Source organism: Lipophrys pholis, assembly GCF_963383615.2.
Source record: "Lipophrys pholis genome assembly, chromosome: 13".
In the NCBI taxonomy this organism is placed as follows: domain Eukaryota; kingdom Metazoa; phylum Chordata; class Actinopteri; order Blenniiformes; family Blenniidae; genus Lipophrys; species Lipophrys pholis.
The window spans coordinates 7,824,453-7,843,721 of NC_137632.1; the positions used below are offsets into that span (position 1 = coordinate 7,824,453).

The 19,269-nt window shown below is 41.2% G+C and overlaps 1 protein-coding gene across 8 annotated transcripts in view; it reads left to right on the top strand.

Moving 5' to 3' along the window:
* The first annotated feature begins 5,491 nt into the window (after positions 1–5,491).
* The window catches only part of usp9 (ubiquitin specific peptidase 9), a 38,389-nt gene continuing 24,611 nt past the window's right edge, over positions 5,492–19,269 (top strand). For all 8 annotated transcript variants that reach the window (XM_080478847.1, XM_080478849.1, XM_080478848.1 and 5 more), the window contains exons 1-6: positions 5,492–5,996; positions 11,673–11,941; positions 15,465–15,610; positions 16,025–16,104; positions 16,824–16,936; positions 18,873–19,091. In XM_080478847.1, coding sequence (XP_080334973.1) covers positions 11,840–11,941; positions 15,465–15,610; positions 16,025–16,104; positions 16,824–16,936; positions 18,873–19,091 — 660 coding nt within the window. In that variant the 5' untranslated portion in view covers positions 5,492–5,996; positions 11,673–11,839. The remainder of the gene's footprint in view (positions 5,997–11,672; positions 11,942–15,464; positions 15,611–16,024; positions 16,105–16,823; positions 16,937–18,872; positions 19,092–19,269) is intronic.

Genomic DNA, 19,269 nt, shown 5'->3' on the forward strand with positions numbered 1-19,269 from the left:
CTTAGAATTTGTCTTATGTGTATAATTTGTCCAGTTTTTCATGCCATCATGTGTGAGGTTTGCATTTTCTTCCTGTGCATGTGTGTTTTCTCCAGACACTCCTGTTTCCTTCATCAGCTCTTTTTAAATTACATACTCATTTGTATTATGAGATTCTGCCGAATGGAGAGGGACTATTTGACAACAGCATGCATCAATGAAATGGTAAAAAAATAGATTTCTTGGCTTTGTAATTTAATCTTTTCTGTTATTTGTCCCTGTAAATAACCTAAATGAAGAATGAAACAATGGGGTTATTTAAGCAGTGAGATCCCACAGGCATCTTAATCTCTCAGGCTTCCCATTTGTAGAAAAAAGAGATTATTGAAATACTTCTGAATAAGTCTGAAGCTCCTAGGGCAACCCACTATCAGAGGAAGAAGAACTTAATACAGGATGGGAGGGGTGTTCACTGGATAACATGATTTCAATTGGCCGCATTTTTTGCTGTCTCATCTGAGGAGTGCATGTGGAGATGTGGGCAGATCTGTTGTCTTCCTGTTCAGCATTTCCACTGATCCCTCTCTACTGGCTCCATTTTAAAGAGCCTTAAAAAAAAAAAAACGCCCTAAAGGATTACAGGACAGGTTGCTTTTTAATATCCTTGCTGCACAGTGCATTAAAACAGCAAACTCAAGAGCAATGACGTTGCTGAATCAGCATTCTTTTGTTTGGGGAAAAAAGTGGTTAGGTTTGTTTTTTGTGGACTTCAGGTGACCATAAAAAACAATGAGTGTTCATATCTGTGACTCCTATCTGGATGAATGACAACAACTCCCACCATTACTGAAAGTTCTGCTCAACAACTGACACAATCAAGGGCCAGAGTCTTGCTTCGTGTGTATTGAGGAACTATATCAAAAGTGGCTGTAGGACCATATTTATTATGGGACTCCAACTTGTGTAAATTAAATTTCTTCATTGCAAATACGAAGCTTAGAAATAGTTATGGAGAAATGTCACAATTAAAGGACTTTTGGGCTACCTCAACATCAACCATGGCTAAATCATTGTAGACATCGTTTAACCACCATCACAAACTTACTTCAAGTTTATAGGTATCACTGACTTTAAGAATGTATTAGGAGTCAGTCTTGGCTTTATTTTCTCTCGACCATGAAATTAATACTGAACAGCAACTGGGCACAAGACTAGATGCCTTCAAGTGCCACAAAACAACGACAAAGAAACTCCATTCAGCAGCAAAGAGATGAAAAATTAGCAAATAAGATGACTGCACGGAGATGCAAAGAACCACAACTTTATCACAATGGTACATTAAAGCAAACAACTACAAAGAAATGTCAAAATAAGTCAGAGAGAAGTCTCTAACCAACTCCAATAATGTTCAAAACAACCTCAAGGATTTGTGAAATGACCACCGATGAAGGCAAAATGACAACAAATCAGAATCTGAAATACTTTATCAATCCCTTGTTAATATATAGACAAAGCCACTCCCAAAGAGACATGAAAACCCAGAAACACACAAAAATTAACCACAGACAGAATCTAAACAACTAAAAATACATGCAAAATGACCATAAAGAAATTAGACATAAAGGGCACAAAATAATAAAGTATACTGCAATAATATACAAATACACCAGCTAAGAATACAATGAAACAAAATCCTATCATAACCACAATAAATGTATCAAGAGTCAAAACTAAATGACTTTGAATTCAACAACAACAACAACAACAAACCAACAACTTAAAGACCCAAACAAATACAAAGCCACCAAGCAAAAGACACAAAACTACAAGAAGAAGCAATCGATGTAAAGCTTCAGAGGACTGAAACATTCCGTACCCTCTGTACTCTGCTTGCAGCAATGAGGTGAAGAATGGGTGGAGAGCGTCACTGTACATTTCTTGGTCTCATCTATTAGCCAACACCAGCTAGACAAGGAATTTCCATCTGGGATTAATAAAGTATTTCTATTCTATTCTATTCTATTCTATTCTATTCTATTCTATTCTATTCTATTCTATTCTATTCTATCCTATTCTATTCTACAAATGTCTCCCATCAGGCTTTCGAGCAGACTTTTGGGAAGCTGTTGGAAGCTCACCTGTTATACTGCTGCACTGTGTGGTTCTCCACCTGGATAGCGAAACACGTGAAGGACGTGCAGCCTGCCGTGAGGGTGGCAGAGGCTGTAATAAACAGACGGCTTGAAGACATTTACATTGAGCAGCTACAAACAAAGACCAACAGTATTTTAAAGGGGTCCACACACCCTGGATACCTCCTGTTCCTCATCTGGAAAGAGAAACACTCAAAACCGTGAAGAAATAGATTAAAAAGCAGCTTCTATCCCCAAGAAGCCGACACCTCCAAACACACACATACAAGCACCCACCTTCTACACAGGATTTGATGTGCAATATCCACCCAGTCTGGCAGTTCTGATTTTACATAGTTCAAAAACATGTATTATTGATGCTAAAATAATCCTCTTTCTTAATTATGTGTTGACTTGGTTACCTGTCCAGGGTTTAGGCTACCTTTGTCAGTAATTATCACCCCAATCCTCTTATAGTATTCGAGTATTGTCTCTTCTGCAAATATTCTTTCTGTCCTCTTCTCACAACCATTAAAACTAAATCACCAGCAGACTCTAAAAAACACATTCAATAATTGTATCTGAACATCCAAGTTAAGCAAGTCCTGCAACCCTCAGGAATTCAGGTCGAAAGTCAAGTTTTAATACATTTTGTTCCAAGTAGGAAATTTTAGTTGATACAGTACGTCCTAATTATTCCATCCATCTGTCTTCTACCCCCTTCATCCAACTCAGGGTCACAGGGGGAGAGGATCTAGAGCTGATCCCAGCTGAGACAGGTCACCAGTTCACCGCACAGCAAACACAGCACGAGAGACTGTCACACACTTATGGGAATTTTTACTCTGTAATTACCATCAAATCCATGATTTTGGACTGTGGAAGAAAACTTGAGCAACCAGAGAAAACCCATGCGTGCACAGGGAGAACATGCGAGCAGAATCCTGCCACTCTGGACCATTTTTTAGTGAAGCGGTGATAATTTAAGACCGCTAGGAGACCTTCTTTCTTTTCTCCCCTGCCATGTATCACAATCACATATATCCTATCATCTCTCTCCCGCGGTCTGTTCTCTCTCTCTATCCTTATACTTTAATGCAAGATCTCTGACAGTGAAACTGGAAGTTGGTTGTCTGAGCCTCCATCACGTCTGCATCGAGTAGATTTATGTCAGTTTGCTTGTTGCTCTCTGTCTCATCTGTCCAATCCTTTTCCCTCTTCCTCTGCCTACACCTGTGACATCAGAAAGTCACCACCAAGGAGCACTTTAACAGCAACACCTCCAGAGGAATGTGGTGATAATGATAAAATCTTACAGGCTACAAATGCAACACCACTTACACACCCTCCACCGACAACATCCATCCAGACACACTGGACCGGTTCTTCTCCCGCTTCGACCAGTGGAGCAGCGACTCGGGAGTGGTCCCTCAGCCTACATCACCAGAGGTCGACGCCCCCATCCAGCTGCACCAGCACCAGATGAGGCCCACCCTGCGTCAGGTCGACGTGAGGTAAGCCAACGGTCCAGACAGCGTCTCAGGTTGGATTCTTAAGGCCTGCGCAGACCAGGTAGCAGGGGTCTGCACCACCATCTTCAACCTCTTTCTGCAAGAGTCTGCGGATCTCACCTGTCTCAAGACATCCACCATCATTTCAGTCCTCAAGAATAACACAGTGAGCTGCCTAAACAACTTCCACCCAACTGCTCTAACCCCCATCGTATCAAAATGCTTCCAGAGACTCATCATCCCTCTCATCAGTTCTGCCGTCCCTGTTGCCCTGGACCAACACCATTTTGCTTATCAATCAAACAGGTCAACAGAGGATGCTGTGACGCCTACACACAGCCCTTACTCACCTGGACCAAAAGAACACGTACATAAAGATGCTGTTTGTAGATTTCAACTTGGCCTTTAGCACGGTCATTCCACAGAAACTGACAGTGAAACTGAGTGATCTGGGCCCGGGCAGCTCACTGCGTGCATGGATCCTGGACTTCTTGAGCAACAGACCTCAGAACGTCAGGATGGGAGACCGCACATCTTCCACTCTCCTCCTGAACACAGGAACACCTCAGGATGGTGTCCTCAGCCCCCTCCTCTACTCCTTCATAATCCATGATTGCACTCCCATCCACACCACCAACACCATCTTCAGGTTTGCTGACGACACCATTGTAGGACTGACGACAGACAATAACAAGTCAGCCTACAGGAAGGAGGTCCAGCACTTGGTATGGTGGTGCATGAGCAACAACCTGGACTTGAACACAAGGAAGACCAAGGAACTAGTTGTGGATTTTAGAAGATCCACATGCACTGAGCCCTCTGCCCTTTGCTTCAATGGAGAGGAAGTAGAGAGGGTGGAGAGCTTCAAGTTCCTTGGCATGCACATTTCTGCTGACCTCACCTGGACCGACAACATCTCCCAGCAGGTGGGGAAAGCACAACAGAAACTTTACTTCCTCAGGAAGCTGAAGCAGGCTCACCTCTCCCAACCCCCACTGGTGAACCTTTACTGAAGCACCATCGAAAGCCTCCTGACATCCTGCTGCAGTGTGGTTCACCTGCTGCACTGCAGAGGACAGGAGGAACCTGCAGCAGGTTGTGAGGGCGGCTGAGGAAATATTTGGACCCACACTACCTCTCCTAAAAGACATTTACAGTGGCAGACTGCAGAAGAAGGCTATATCCATCTCCAAAGATCCCACCCACCCTGGACACAGCACATTGTATATTGCATTACTTTTGTAAATAGAGGATGATGTTTGACATTTCACTGGTGCTAACGCTCTGTTTTAACATTGCAACAGAGTGACAATAAAGTACTATCCTATTCTATTCTGTAGATTTCTTCCTGTTAAAAGGGAGATGTTTTTATTTCCATCATTGCTTATGCTTGGTCATGTGGAATGGGTTTTTCTCTGCAAAAATACCTTGAGATGACTGTGTTGTATTTGGCAGTAGAAATAGAATAGAATTAAAACAAGAAAGACCCCCCCCCCCAAAACAAACAAACAAAAAAAAAAAAACGGGAGTCACTACACCACCACAAAGCTAAGAAAATAACGTTTGCGTTGGGATCAATAAATAACCTTAAGTGTTACACTTTTACTTGAAAGAGAACGTGTGGGAAGGTTATTGTGCTTGTTTGCTCTTCCGCTTTGTTTTTTAATAGCTTTAATTCCTCACTGCCATGCCAGTCTATTGTAACCGTGTAATCCCGCTGAGGGATGATGAACATTAGTGCGTCATGTTCTTTCCTTCCTTCTTTCTTTTCTTTCTTTTTGAAGAGAACCCATCCATCAGTCCAGTGAGTACCCCGGGCGGCAGGAGGCGGTGTGCTCGCTGCTGCTCCGCTTCTTTCCTGCCTGGTTCAAATCAAACTGCGGACTGAGGAGCGCCGCCGGAGCCGGACTCGCTTCTCCCAAACCGGAGGGGTTTTGTGCCTTTCCATTCAGCGGGCTGCTGTTGTGTTCGCGGAGCTCTTCTCGGCTGCGGCGCAAACCCCGCTCGCAGACACCACCGGCCGTCGGGAGTTCACACGGTCGTCTGGCCTCTTTCGCCGAGCAGCGTTCGCGTCCGACTGCGCTTCCGCCATGTTGAACCGATTCAAGTTGTGAAGTGACTGCCGGGACCGAAGTGACAAGCCCCAGAAACCGGACTAGGTAGAGTCAAGGGGGGCTGTTGCCGCGCCGGTGACGCAGGAAAAACACCCAGAAGCTGGGGGAAAACGTAGGGATAAAGATCCGTTTCTCGTAACACGTCTGTGTCCCGCGAAACTGTCAGCTATATAGGCCACGTTTATGTAATATAACGACGACACCATCGTTGAAGGCTGGACGTAGCCCGTGAATAGAGGGGAAGTCATATCAAATTCCTGGTGAGTTGTTAGCTAACTAGCTCTGCTGATTGTTAGCGGGCTACCATTAGCGTCAGCTGGTGTGTGAATGTGTATGTATGTATGTGTGTGTGTGTGTGTGTGTGTGTATATGTGTGTGTCTGCCTGCTTGTGTGCACGTTAACGTTACTGCATTCCCGATCGCTGCTGCCATACACTTGTCGCCTGTTTTTTTTTTGTTTTTTTCCTCTGTCAGCGACCCTTGGCTGGATATTTGACGATGTCAACGTGAATACGCTGCATTTCACGGTATTTACGTGCTCTGTGTAGTTATATTGGCTCATGCCAGGCTAACGCTAGCTCTCTGCAAAGTGCTCCTCGACACCGTCTAGTGACTGAAGCGCAACATTTCCTTTTCTCGTCTCATGTTTACAACTTGGCGAGGTTTTAATGTCACCCACCCGCATTTGTTCCCCCTCAATCCGTAAGCGGAAAGGCTTCGTGAGAACAGGATTACTTGTAAAATTTCGTGGCACACGGGCCTCGGTTGGTATCATTTTCGGTTTCTCTGAGTTGAGTTATAACTTAGCGTCAGGAGATACGGGTCAGAACACTGAGTCCAATTTCAGGAAATAGACGCCTCCCCTGTCACTAACATTGAACGTTATCAAAGATTTGCTAGTGATATCAACTCATTTTGAACGTTGGGACGGCAGCAAAGTGACATCTAACTGAATTGTGGGCTGACTATCCCGTAGGTAAACGGCTGATTAGTTGTCGGGCCATATCAGAAAGCGGCGTGTCAAAACACAAACGTTAGCGGTTATCTCCTCGCGCAGGAGCTAACTGCTAACCGTTTAGACTGCTCCTTGTTAGCACGAGCGATGCTCGCTGCAAATGGCGTTTATCGAATCAGAGCCGGTCACCGGAAGAAATTGACGTGAAATTGTTAGTAATCGCTTGTTCTGGTCGTGTTATCCTTGTACTGGTGCTCGTTGAATATGTGGCCGTGTTTTTTGCGGGGTGTTTTTTTGCAGGGCGAGTGTAAACGTCGGGCCCGGCGTAGTGTCGAGGCCTGTGTGTCTCTGGTCGAGGCCTTCGCCGCTCTGCTTGTCTGGGCGGATCGCCTTGCAGGCTAACGTTAGTGCCGCAGCTCGCGAGCTACTAAGCGAGCAGGCGTTAACTACCCAAACCAGCAGCTGTTAACTGGAGGTGACGGCGTTGGTTTGCGAGGATAGTTTACGTATTAACGCCGTATGCTTTAATGATAATGCTAAACTTCAACCCACTTAGGGTTTTTACACGGTGCTACTAGTGCAGACGGAGCGCTCAAGCAGCAAAACAATTGTCAGGGTAAATCAACCACATCAAAGATATGAAACCCTCAGGAGTATACGTGTGTATTGCATAAACAATGGTCTTTAAATGTTTATATACATGTGAAATACAATTGTTAAGATTGCCTTCTCTGGAAAGGCGCATGCATACGTTCTATGAGCTCGAAAGAGATACCAAAAAGATAGGCTGGCCATTGTTTGATTATCTTGAGGAGGTTCTAGAAGCTGAAGGTTTAACAGAGACTGCAGGATGAAAATGCACAGGACCTCGGGTTATTGCAAATGGCAAGGCTCAGGGGTAAAAGGGTTTGAAACGTGTTGGGCATAAGTCTGGGGCAGGCCTGAACAGTCATCAACAAACTGAATTCCTTTTCTGTAAAAATTTTGGTGCAACATGTAGGACAAGCTGTAGTTTATGTTCCCTTATATAAGGCACAGCATCCTAATAATATTAAATGAAAGTGTGAATGGCATTTTCTAGATTGAAACAGGAAGACATTGATCTGGTTTTGTGACGCCTGTGTAGGTGTATGAAATTTCGATGACCATGTTTGTTAAAGCAAAAGTGACTTTTCTAGAATAACAGCCACACTTCTGAACCTTTTTGATTTCTATTTTTGGATGGGAGAAGCCTGATGATATGACATACTGGAAGAGAGCAATCATACTATCAGAATTGTGTAATTTTGAAGGTAGTTCAAGATAAAGCATAGCAGATTGCTTGGCAGATGTCTGCAAACAAGATCTCTTTAATTACTATTAACGTTGGTGAGTGTAACCCATCCTGCGCTTCTGTTGGTATGTAAACCAGCATCACAAAAGCCAAACAGACCAAACTTGTTAATTAACTTTTAAATATATCCAATTTCTTCATCACTGCAAAGTCTACTTCTAGTCATTATGTAGTTTTGAAGAGAGAGAAGACACCCTTTTTATTGAATTTCACACAGCAGGTGCAGCCTGTCGCTTGTAATGTGTTAAAATAGCTCTTTCAAAAATAAAAGTATAAAGTGCTACAGCTAAAAAGCATGAAAAAGTCATTTTGTTCTAAAATCTTTGCTCACAATTGATGTTCATATGATTACACGAGCCGGTTAGAATGGATCATCGTAGAACAAGTGTCAGATTTCTTGCTTCTGATAAGAGCAACAGTGGAGCCTACAGAGAGCGATTGAAGAAGCTGTATACACATTTATTGAGATCTTCAGTCAGGTTAATGCCAGTCACATTGCTTTTTAGGGCTCACCTACTAAATGGGTCTACTGAAGTAAGTGATGTGGCTTTGTTTTTTAGTTAATCTTCAGATTTCAGAACATTAGGGATTTTAATTTGCCACGAGGGATATCAACCACTAAAATACCAACCCCATTGACGATGACACTGCATCTTCAACTTGAATTCTTGAAGCAGAAGATAAACCAAAAGCCATTTCTACACGCAGGTTGATGTGTTATTAGTCATATTGTTTGTTTTATTTCTTATCTTTATCAAAGAGGACAGAACAGAAAGTATAATTCCTATATGTAGAATTTTTCAGTTTGAATATGTCGTCTGTATATAGTTTCTTTTCCACAATGTATATGAAATACACTGGTTAAATTCTTTTTAGATTCCTGCTCTGTGACTTGCGTGTAGATCTTGATGAACATTAGTTTGAGCTGGTTTTGAGAATGAGATCAGTTTGGATAAAGATTTCCTTGTAGCCTGGCTGCAGTTTGTATTCTTGTTTTCCACACTGATGCTTATAGCTGGTTTACCCACTGAGAAGATGTCTTCAGGTTTTCCTAAATTGGGTTTCCTTGTCTTCATACGGTTGTATATCTTATTGGGATTAATGACAAGAATTTTAGTGATAGATGGTTCTGGTTTCAGTTTTTGTGAGTGAAGCAGACATACCCTTTATCAACAAAGAATTCTGTAAACGTTAAAATGGCATTGAGCCTGAACCAGCATGGAAGTAAAATCTAATATTTTCAAACTGGAAAACGGACGAGTGATGGGAAGATACATTTGATTGCCAACGAATCAGTTTAAAAACGAACATAGTTTCAGTACAGTTGAATATAAACGTTATTGCAGCCACATTTAAAAAAAATTTGAATGGTCTGTTTTATGAGAGTATCATTTGTAACGAGAGGTGAGGTCACACTGTAGGGTTAAATATTAGGTGGCTTTAAAAGGACGTATTTATTTTCAGGATTCTGATGGCAGTGTCATGTTGTTCGCCTGCGTCAAGTTTATTGGTCTTTGTGTAATCCTACTAATAACATTTGAAGGTACATTCCACCCTGACATGTCACAGGTTTTCTTTTAAAATGGACTCTCATCTTGTTGATCAAAGTTCACCATTGAGGTGTGGATGTTGTCAACAGCCTCATGAAGTTTAACTGATTAGACAAATCCACGATAATAATACAAGCCTGAATTTCTTTCCCCAGTAATGGTGATGAAATAACCTTGAGGACTTGCTGTGTTGTGTTGTGTACCTTGTCAGCTTGGTGTCTCATTCAACTGTAGCATCGAGGCTCATCATAAACTGTCCCAGAACTTACTGTTAAAACACTCAGACCTAAATTATAATTAACTGCATTGCATCATAAGATTGGTAAGACATTTTTGGTGAGCTCATTAATTGTATCACACATAAATTCCGGTTTGACCCACTGCATGAGGAGTAGACACCTGAACTGAAAGAAATGCAAGATGTTTGTGTAATCTAAGTCTTTTATTTTAGAGGATGTATGACTCAAGGCGGATCATAAAATGAACAGCCTGACTAGAGGTAAACGTGGCTGATCATTTGTCATTGATCTCTTGTGCTCGAGACATTATTTGTATCAAAACATTTCACAGTGAGATTACTCGGTGTTAGAAAACAACGGTTCAGGTGATGGAAGAGGACAATGACCCTAAGCACACATACAACAGCACAAAACAAAAGAGAGTGAAAAGGAACATGGACTGCTCCACGCTGGTCAGCAGTGAGTCCTGACCTCAGTGCCACTGAAAACATGAGAGCTGAAATCTCTTCATTCCAAAAAGGGCTCCTGCAGACCTAAAAGAGCCTGAACATAGACAATTAAAGAGTGACACAATCACAGCAGACAGGTGCCACATGGCTTCAAAAACAAATACTAGTGTCGGTTCCCCAATCAAATAACACCAAATAAATCTCTGGGTCACATTTAGTGTTTAACATATCACTGCACAACACTACTGTATCATATATATTCTATTAATTTTATACCGAAAAGGTAACCCATCGCTCTGAATACCAATTACACAACTCATTACATCTTCAGAAAGGTAACACATTTTTTCACTTCCTCTGTAACTTTTGCATGGGATCTGATTGTTAAATGTCCCTGAAGTTTGAGGACAATATTCAAGTGTTTATTGTATTTTGTCCAATTTTGAAGCTTCTGTGAGATCAAACTTAAGTTAAAAACTAGGTTGCGTTTTAGTTGCTGAGCTTGATGGTTCAACAGTGGTTATTGCTCTGTGGTCTGCTGATACATAAATATGCGCAAGTAATATCTTTGGTCATTGGTTGTCAAACATACAGGCTGAAACCAGCCCGTAAGGCATCCATTCTATATCCCACACAATGGCATTGCAAAGTATAAAAACTACAGACATTAACCTGAACAGAGAGATGAGTGACACAGCAGTAAAAGCTTATTGTGAGTGAGGAAGCATTAGCATCCCAGCTATACTCTGAGAGTGAGCTGTGAAAACGCCATGCAGTTGTTTGTATTTATTAGGGGAGTGAAAACCTGTGTGGCAGCTTTTGATGGAGCAAATTTTGTGAATTTGTAGACATTTGAATGTATTTTGAACCAAAGAAGATGTGCAAAATGTCAAACTTGCCCTTATTTTTCTGTAACACTTTCAACTTGTTCAGGTTTTGCACAAGGATGCATTTATTCATATGTTGATCTTTTTGTTATACGTTTGTACTTTTTTTTTTCCCGGAGAGACTAAGGAGCTTATGGAGTTGTTATTTTAAAAGATATTTTGCGACTATTTTACTGGTCTGTTCCATTTGAGATTAAACGGGACTTTATGTGGACCCTGAACTAAAATGAATTTTGCTCTGCTGTGTTGGATGATGCAGTCCCTGTCTTAGGTTTAATCCTAATGGAAACAAATCATGACTTGATGCTGAATATTATCAATCGAATCACATTGAAATATTTAATCAGCATGAACCCTTTATACCCTGGTAATAGTATGTAATCAAACTTGTGAGGTAGCTAGTGATCATTTGATAAACACGGATCATCTCACTTGATTTAGTTTTCTGCTGTGCAAGATTTTTATTGATCTCATGTGTAACAGATCAGCTCATTATTCTGACCTTTGTCCCTCCTTATTGCAGGTTATGCAATGGTCTCAGCAGCACATCCAGATCTCCAGGTGCTTGTGTCCCTCTCTCGTGTGCTCGGGCTCTCTTCCCTCCGCTCTGCAGCTGAGGTGGCTGTGATTTCCCTCCTGGTCAGCGCTCCCTAAGAGGCCAAGATTGCCAAGATCTGCCCCGTGGCGAGCATGACGGCCACCACGCGTGGCTCTCCGGTGGGGGGCAATGACAGTCAGGGCCAGGGCCAGGCACCTGATGCTCAGAGCCAACCCCCACTGCCACAAAACCAGGTCAGTCTCCTCTCTGAAGTCAACACCCAATGTACTTTTTCTGCAGGACCCCTATAATTAAAATACTTCTAAAAGGAGGATGCACTGCTTTTTGTTTTTCTATCCTCAAAGACACTGCAGCACAGTTGTTTTTTTAATTGATTTAGCTTTTCTTATCGTTATTGCCTGTACCTAACCACACAGATGCCCAAGGGGATGAAAAAGGGGGGTGAGTAAGGAACGGAAAAGGGGAAGTGAGAGAGAGAGAGAGAGAGAGAGAGAGAGAGAGTGAAGTCGAAGCATCAATGAACAGAGCCTCCTGAGTGATGGATAAAGGATGTGTGTGTTTTTGTGCATGTGCAGGCCTGTGTTGGTTAGGGATGAGCCGTGGTGAGATGTGAGAGGCAAGCTGCCTATGTAGGTCAGCCAAGCAGAAGGATCCTTCACCACACACCCCCACATTTTATATTTCTCAGTTATGCATCTCTTTCCACGATGTGTATCCCTCTTTTACTCTTTATTCACAGCTGCTCACCACTGTGGTGCTGATACACTCATAAGATGAGGAAGGAAATGGTCCTAGTGCTAAAATGCACATTTAAAGATACACATAATTTCCTCTGTTACTAACACTCTTCCTCTGTCTTTATTTGACCATGTAAGACAGAACACTACACCTACATTCGAGCACATTTATATCTCGAACACATCAGCCCTCACTTTCTGTCTGCCCTGGTTTGATGTGGTTTAAATCTGTTGTTTTGTATTTCACAATGTGATGGTATGATTGCTTAGATGCTTGAATGGTATTGATAAAAAAGAAACCCCTTTTTAGGAAGGACACCTATAATAGATCAGTACAACAGAACTGTAACCCGCAAACAAAAGTAAAATTCCCTTTTTTATTTTTTTTCCTTCTGTATGGTCACTATGTGTAGTTATAAAAGTTACTCTTTTTTTTTTCCTGCCCAGGTAGTTCATAGTTCGACCTTGAACTTATTCGTCCATCCATCCTCTATAATGTTCAATCCTGTGCAGGGTTCCAATGCTCTGAACGTTTTCTTTATTTTGATTAAAATAACTGACAAAAGTGTATTTCTATTCTTTTGGTGTAAACTCAGTCTGTCTTGCCACTTTCAGATTAGTGTGTGTGTGTGTGTGTGGGGGGGGGGGGCATTAATTAAATATACTATAATCAATCTTTCAGGTGTGGAGGGAGTTGATATGGTACATTTATACCACAGCCCATTCAGGAATGTTTTTGATGGATTGTATCCATACTGTTTGTTTGATACGAGCACACAAGTAATCAAGGGAAAAAAAAGTTGTGCTGTCAAACAAAGTTGTTAATGAAGGACCAGAGGAGCATTCGATTTAAATCCAGAAAGACCAGAGGAGCATTCGATTTAAATCCAGAAAACAAAGAAACAAAAAATGAAACTACATGAGCTACTGATGGGACTGAGAGAGTCCATAAGCCAATAGGCTAAGAAATCTCTCCCTTGCTCCCATTTCAGCAATTCTTTCACACCCAGAATGATGTTGGTTTTAACATCCAACTGAACCTGTTTTAAATGTCTTATGGAGAAATATTAAACTCTCTGTTTGGGTCTGCTCCTTTTAAGTAAAAACCAAGCCGTATTTCATCATCCTTATGTAATGCACACAAAGTCCAAACAAATGACTCTGGGGACCCTGTTCGTTCAGCGTTTTAACTGCATTTCAGTTGGACATGATCCTTCCGGTTTGAGTTCAGCTTGTAAGCTTTGTTTTATGTTATCAACCCTCTCACACCCTGTGTGTCTTATCTAATCATCACTGCAACACGGCTCGTGTAAAGGCAGCTAAATCAACCAAAAAACAAAATGATGAATGATTTTTTGGGGGGAAATATGCTGATGACAAGGCCTCCATGTCAAGGCAAATGTTATATTTTGATTAGTTGAGGAACAAACCGTTTTAAAGTGTAATGGGGAGGATTTATAGGCATTCACCCTTTTCAACATTATAACTTTGAGTATTGTCACAGGCTTAATGGTCCCAATGTAGGCTAATCCTTCTCTACTGTTAGGTATGTAAAGCAATGCAGGTAATTGGATGTTTTGAAGATCACAACTTTTGTCACATGGCTCATTTTTGTTGTCAGAATGTGATCAAGTGTAAGAGCCCTGCATGGAAATGATTTCATCCCAGGGCAAATTGGCATGAAGCATAATCCTCAAGTTGGAGAGGTTGCTCAATAGAAATCACTGAAGGCCAATTCATACTCCAAAAGAACAAGAAAGTTAGGCTCTCGAGGGTCTTGCCGAACGAATGACATTTTCTTCTACAAGCTCCGACTAGCAGAAGAAAGGTTGTTCGGCTGTGCCAGCCGCGCGGGCCGAAGTATCTTGTCGAAGTTTTTGCAGTGTGGTCCCCAAACTCTTGTTCCAATCACGTCAGATCATTCTTGTTTACTTCCACATTCTGCAACAGTGCATTTTGTGTTGACGCACCGCCGTGTGCTGCACACTCGCTAATAAATGTATCAGTCATATTCTAATCATGTTTGGCATGTCAGCCTCGCTACTGTGTAAGCCTTAGCATGTAGCACGGATCAGAGTTTACGTGATGCCCCTGAATGCATCACTCAGCGCTGTTGGTTGCTGTTAAAACGGGACCTGCATCTTGGCCCAGACACAAACGTTTTCCTTTAGTACAGAAACAGTTGAGCTAAATGTATTTCTGAAAACATTTGAAGCGAGAAATATGCCGTGCAGGTGAAAGGTTAAAACGCCGCTTCACAGAAGTGGGCCTGCTGTGAGGGGGCGGGGCGAGTTCGACAGCTTCTTCAGTGTGAACCGTCCTGCTGAACAAGAATGTTTTTCAGCAGCTGGCTGACGTCAGCAGCTGAACTTTCTTCTTGTTCTTATGGGAGTATGTAGGGGCCTTTACAGTATGTTCATACTTTGGCTACCGAGCTGGCTCATATAAATTCATCTAGGTTGAAGGGGAATGTCAAAGCAGGAGGTTGTCTTAAAAACTTGTGTCAACATTTTCTTCCTGGTTAATGTACAAAGAGATTTACTTACTACAGTAATGGTTTAATGTGATCTTTTTATCAAGAATGGAGCAGATGTTTACTGCTGCTTTACCAAAGTTGTTTGTTGTGTGTCAGTTCATGTCAGGCCTTTTAGAATAATTAGTGATAAATTTACAAAACATGAACTGGGTTTGGATGTCTTCTTAAATTTAACCCCAAAACAACTACACTTTATGAAGGTTCTAACGCAGTTACCCTGTGATTGTGTTCTCAACCCAAGCTTCTTTTTTATTTTTTTAATGAATCTAAAGTTAACCAAGTGAATTAAATTTTTTCCATACATACATATATATACACGCACAACTTTAGTCATAATTTTATTTGCTATTTTAGTGCTGAGTATAATGCATTTTCACATCAACATCAGAATTTGTATTTTTGCAATTCTCTTATTCACTACTTGGTTGGATTGGTTGTATGATTATTGATGAATTTTTAATATTTTGGTTTTCATTTTTCTAGACATCATCTCCAAACTCATCTAATGAGAACTCCCCAGTGAGCCCACCAGATGATCAGAGTCACGGCGATGGCCCCCCTCAGCTGGAGGAGGAGGAGCCTGCTTTTCCTCACACTGACCTAGCCAAGCTGGATGACATGATCAACAGGTATTCGCTTACATAGACTCTGCAGCATTTTGCCTCCGTCCCATCTCGGGCATATTTTCTCAAGTACTGGGCCATGAAGCTATTGAAAGAACTCAGACTAATTTCTTATATAAAGTTTTCTGCAGTTTGTGGTTATACGTATTTATTTTTTGTTAAGTTGATACAGGTTTTGACTGGAAATCACTTGACCTTGAATTATTATTTACTATTTCCTTACTATTAACTGCAAGTGCCCCGACTTAAAACTTAAAACTCATAGTGCAGTAGGGTCACTTTTTGGGATACAGATAAACCATATAATACAACAATTGTGAACTTCACACACACACACACACACACACACACACACACACACACACACACACACACACACACACACACACACACACTCTTCATGTCTTTTTGTACTTTCAGGCCTCGATGGGTTGTTCCAGTTTTGCCAAAAGGAGAGTTGGAAGTCCTCTTGGAAGCTGCTATAGACCTGAGTAAAAAAGGTATTGATGTAATGTTCATACATGTGTATTCTGGCATTTCCTTCATATAGGAAATTCCTTGAATTTATGGCCACTTGGAGCTACTTATTCTGCAGAGTTAGGAAATGAATAGTGTCCAACTTCTGTTTTCTTTTGATTAAATCCATGTAAAAACTTGTCACTATTTCTTTATTATTTTTTAAGTTGGTTGGATTTCAGGAAAAATAGCCGTTGCTCATCACACATTTCCAAGAGCCAAAATGCAGATGGATAATATCTACAACTTTCATTTCTTTCCCAATTAACACTTAAGTTAATGATGCCAGGTGTGGGTGGAAAGGTAGCAGAAACAGCACCCTATTCTGGGAAGCCATCTCATTTGTTGTTGTACTATGTTTAAATACATCATACAACAGCAATCATTCATCAAATACTTGTCCTTTGTGCTTTTTAAACAATAACACTAAAAGTTGAGTAGAAAAATGGACAAGAACTAAATTTCTCTTGTAAGAATGTTCTGCTGTACTGTTGTATTCTTCAGTTTTGTCACAGTGACACCATATGCTAAATTACCACGATGTTAACAACTGACAACCTCCTGTTTTCAGATATTCATCCTATTCTGAAGCTGTAAGCTGAATGTTTTTGCGAGTTAAAGTGTTGTATTTTTTTGTATTTGATTTCACGGTGTGCTACATTTTATATGGATGGTATGAAATGACACCTGCCTTTCCTTACAGGACTTGATGTGAAGTGTGAGGCCTGTCAGAGGTTTTTCCGAGATGGTCTAACCATTTCCTTCACAAAGATCCTGACAGACGAGGCGGTCAGTGGCTGGAAGTTTGAGATTCATGTGAGTTTTCCCACTTTCATCTTGTCTTTGATTTGCTTCTCAATGTCAAAGGACTTGTGTTAATGAAGCAGTCTTTGAGGCCGTAAAATAATATTTTACTATCTTGACTACATTTATTGAAAAGGATGCAGACTGTACTGGTTCTGAAATTCAACCCCAATTTCAGTTTCTACAAAGCACAAAAGATGTGCAAGTGGCTGACAAAGCTGTTAATGTGATGCTGTGACTCAGCATGGTTATCTTACTTCTTCTGTCTGTAAATGGAGGTTTTTCATTCACTTCCATAGCCGAGATCATAGTCTGCATTGACCAGTTATCGTTTTGTGAGAGTGCATGAGACTGGGTGTTGTTTTATAACAGATACTGATCCCTCAGGTCTTTTCCAGAGACAAAAGAGTGGTCAAAGGAGAAAGGTGTTTTTCTTTTCATTCACACGTGCTTAAAATTTTCCTGGTCATGTTCAAATTTCTCAACTTATTTAACTCGAGTATACATGATCATTGCTTCATGGTCGACATCTGCTCAGCTTTTTGTATTTAGTTCCTCAGTCGATCTTTATGAAACAACCAGATTCTTCTATACTACTGCTGGCTAAAGTTGCTCAAAGCTTCGATGAAGTGCTGTGGTGTCCTGGGCCATATTGATGACTGGTATCTGGTTTCTTTTGGCACATGAGTCAATAGTGAGACATGGAGAAAAGCTACTTCATTGGCTTTTTTTTCCTTCTACTAATGGTGTGATTAAGAGGTTTGCGTTATATTATTTTTTGGGTAAAATGTTATATTTGTACATTGCACATGGTGACTGTTGGTGAGTGTAAGAAGTAAAACGTGTCTATTTCAGGAGTGAAGTTTGTGGCAGCTGCTCAGTCAGGGCACGCTTGACTGCATGGTAACTGAGCTGGAGACATGAATAGTTTAGTATTTTTCACATTTTGAGGAACATGGTGAAGACATTAGATACAACATTATAATGTAAAGGAAAGAATCATTTTGTATAATTTCTGCTCAGGCCTTCTATTCATTCCGATGTGATTATTTTGAACTGGTTAATTTTTCCAATTCTACTAAAGGTATTTAACCGACAGCGTCATTTTATTGGTTACTTCCTTTCCTGACCGAGAGTGAAACACAGTGATGTCTCTCTTTCCAGCTAAAATGCTTACATGGTCTTACTTGTAATTATCTTTGTGATGTTTTTTGCAGTAGCCACCACTTTAATTTGATGGCAAACTGAACTTTATGTAGGGAGTTGGTGAATGCAGTTGAGCTTTGACAAGAAAAAGTAGCTACTCTCAGTAAATCAAAACTTTAATTTATTATATAGTTCCTAATCCAGCAGCTGCACCGCCCCTTATGAGGTCATCGTAGTGGACTTTTGGGTTCAGGTATAGGCGTAAACACCGCTTCCACTCAGGTCCAAAACAGCTGAGACTGAGGAGGTGGTCCAGGTGAAGTCTGGCACGATGTGAGTGTGTTGTGATAGCCATCTCTTCAGTGTGCTTTACTTATAGATTTGAGCTAAGAATGTTATTGTAATCCAGTGAGTTGTGCATTGTTGTACATGATGACAGAAAACACCATGACCAAACTGTAACCAAACAAAAATTCATTGCCCCATTGATATTTTGTGTGATAACTTCATTAACATGCAATGGCTTGTAAGATCAGTGTCGCATATGTTTTTAGTAAACATGTCACGAGAGCCTTCACATTAAACCTCTCAAAATTAATGAAACACGAAGATACAAAAAAGGAAATTTGTTGTTCAACGAGCTGCACAAAGTAGCTATTGAAGGAGACTCCAGTCGGAGCCGCATAAACAACATTCCTGAGAGCAACCGCTTTCTCATTTCGCCAGGAATTGTTTTTTTGTGATGCATTTGTCATCTCCTTACAGAACAAGTCACCGAATAATTTCTCTGTGTTGATTGCAGAGGTGCATCATTAATAACACACACCGACTGGTGGAGCTGTGTGTGGCCAAGCTCTCTCAGGACTGGTTCCCTCTACTGGAGCTGCTGGCCATGGCCACCAACCCTCACTGCAAGTTCCACATTTACAATGGCACACGGCCCTCCGAGTCCGTCCCTGCTGGAGCACAGCTGGCTGACGATGAGCTCTTCGCCAGACCACCAGACCCACGTTCTCCAAAGGTGAACTGCTGTAACGGCTTAAGCAAGTGTAATGTAATGGTTGGATAAGTCAGGGACTCTTTAATCTTTGTTTCTTCACATTTCCTAACTGACTTGTGTTTGTCTAGAAAACACTTCTAGGATATATGTGCACAGTGTTGTCTTCCTTTAATTTTAGTGTTTGTAATGAATGTTTAGG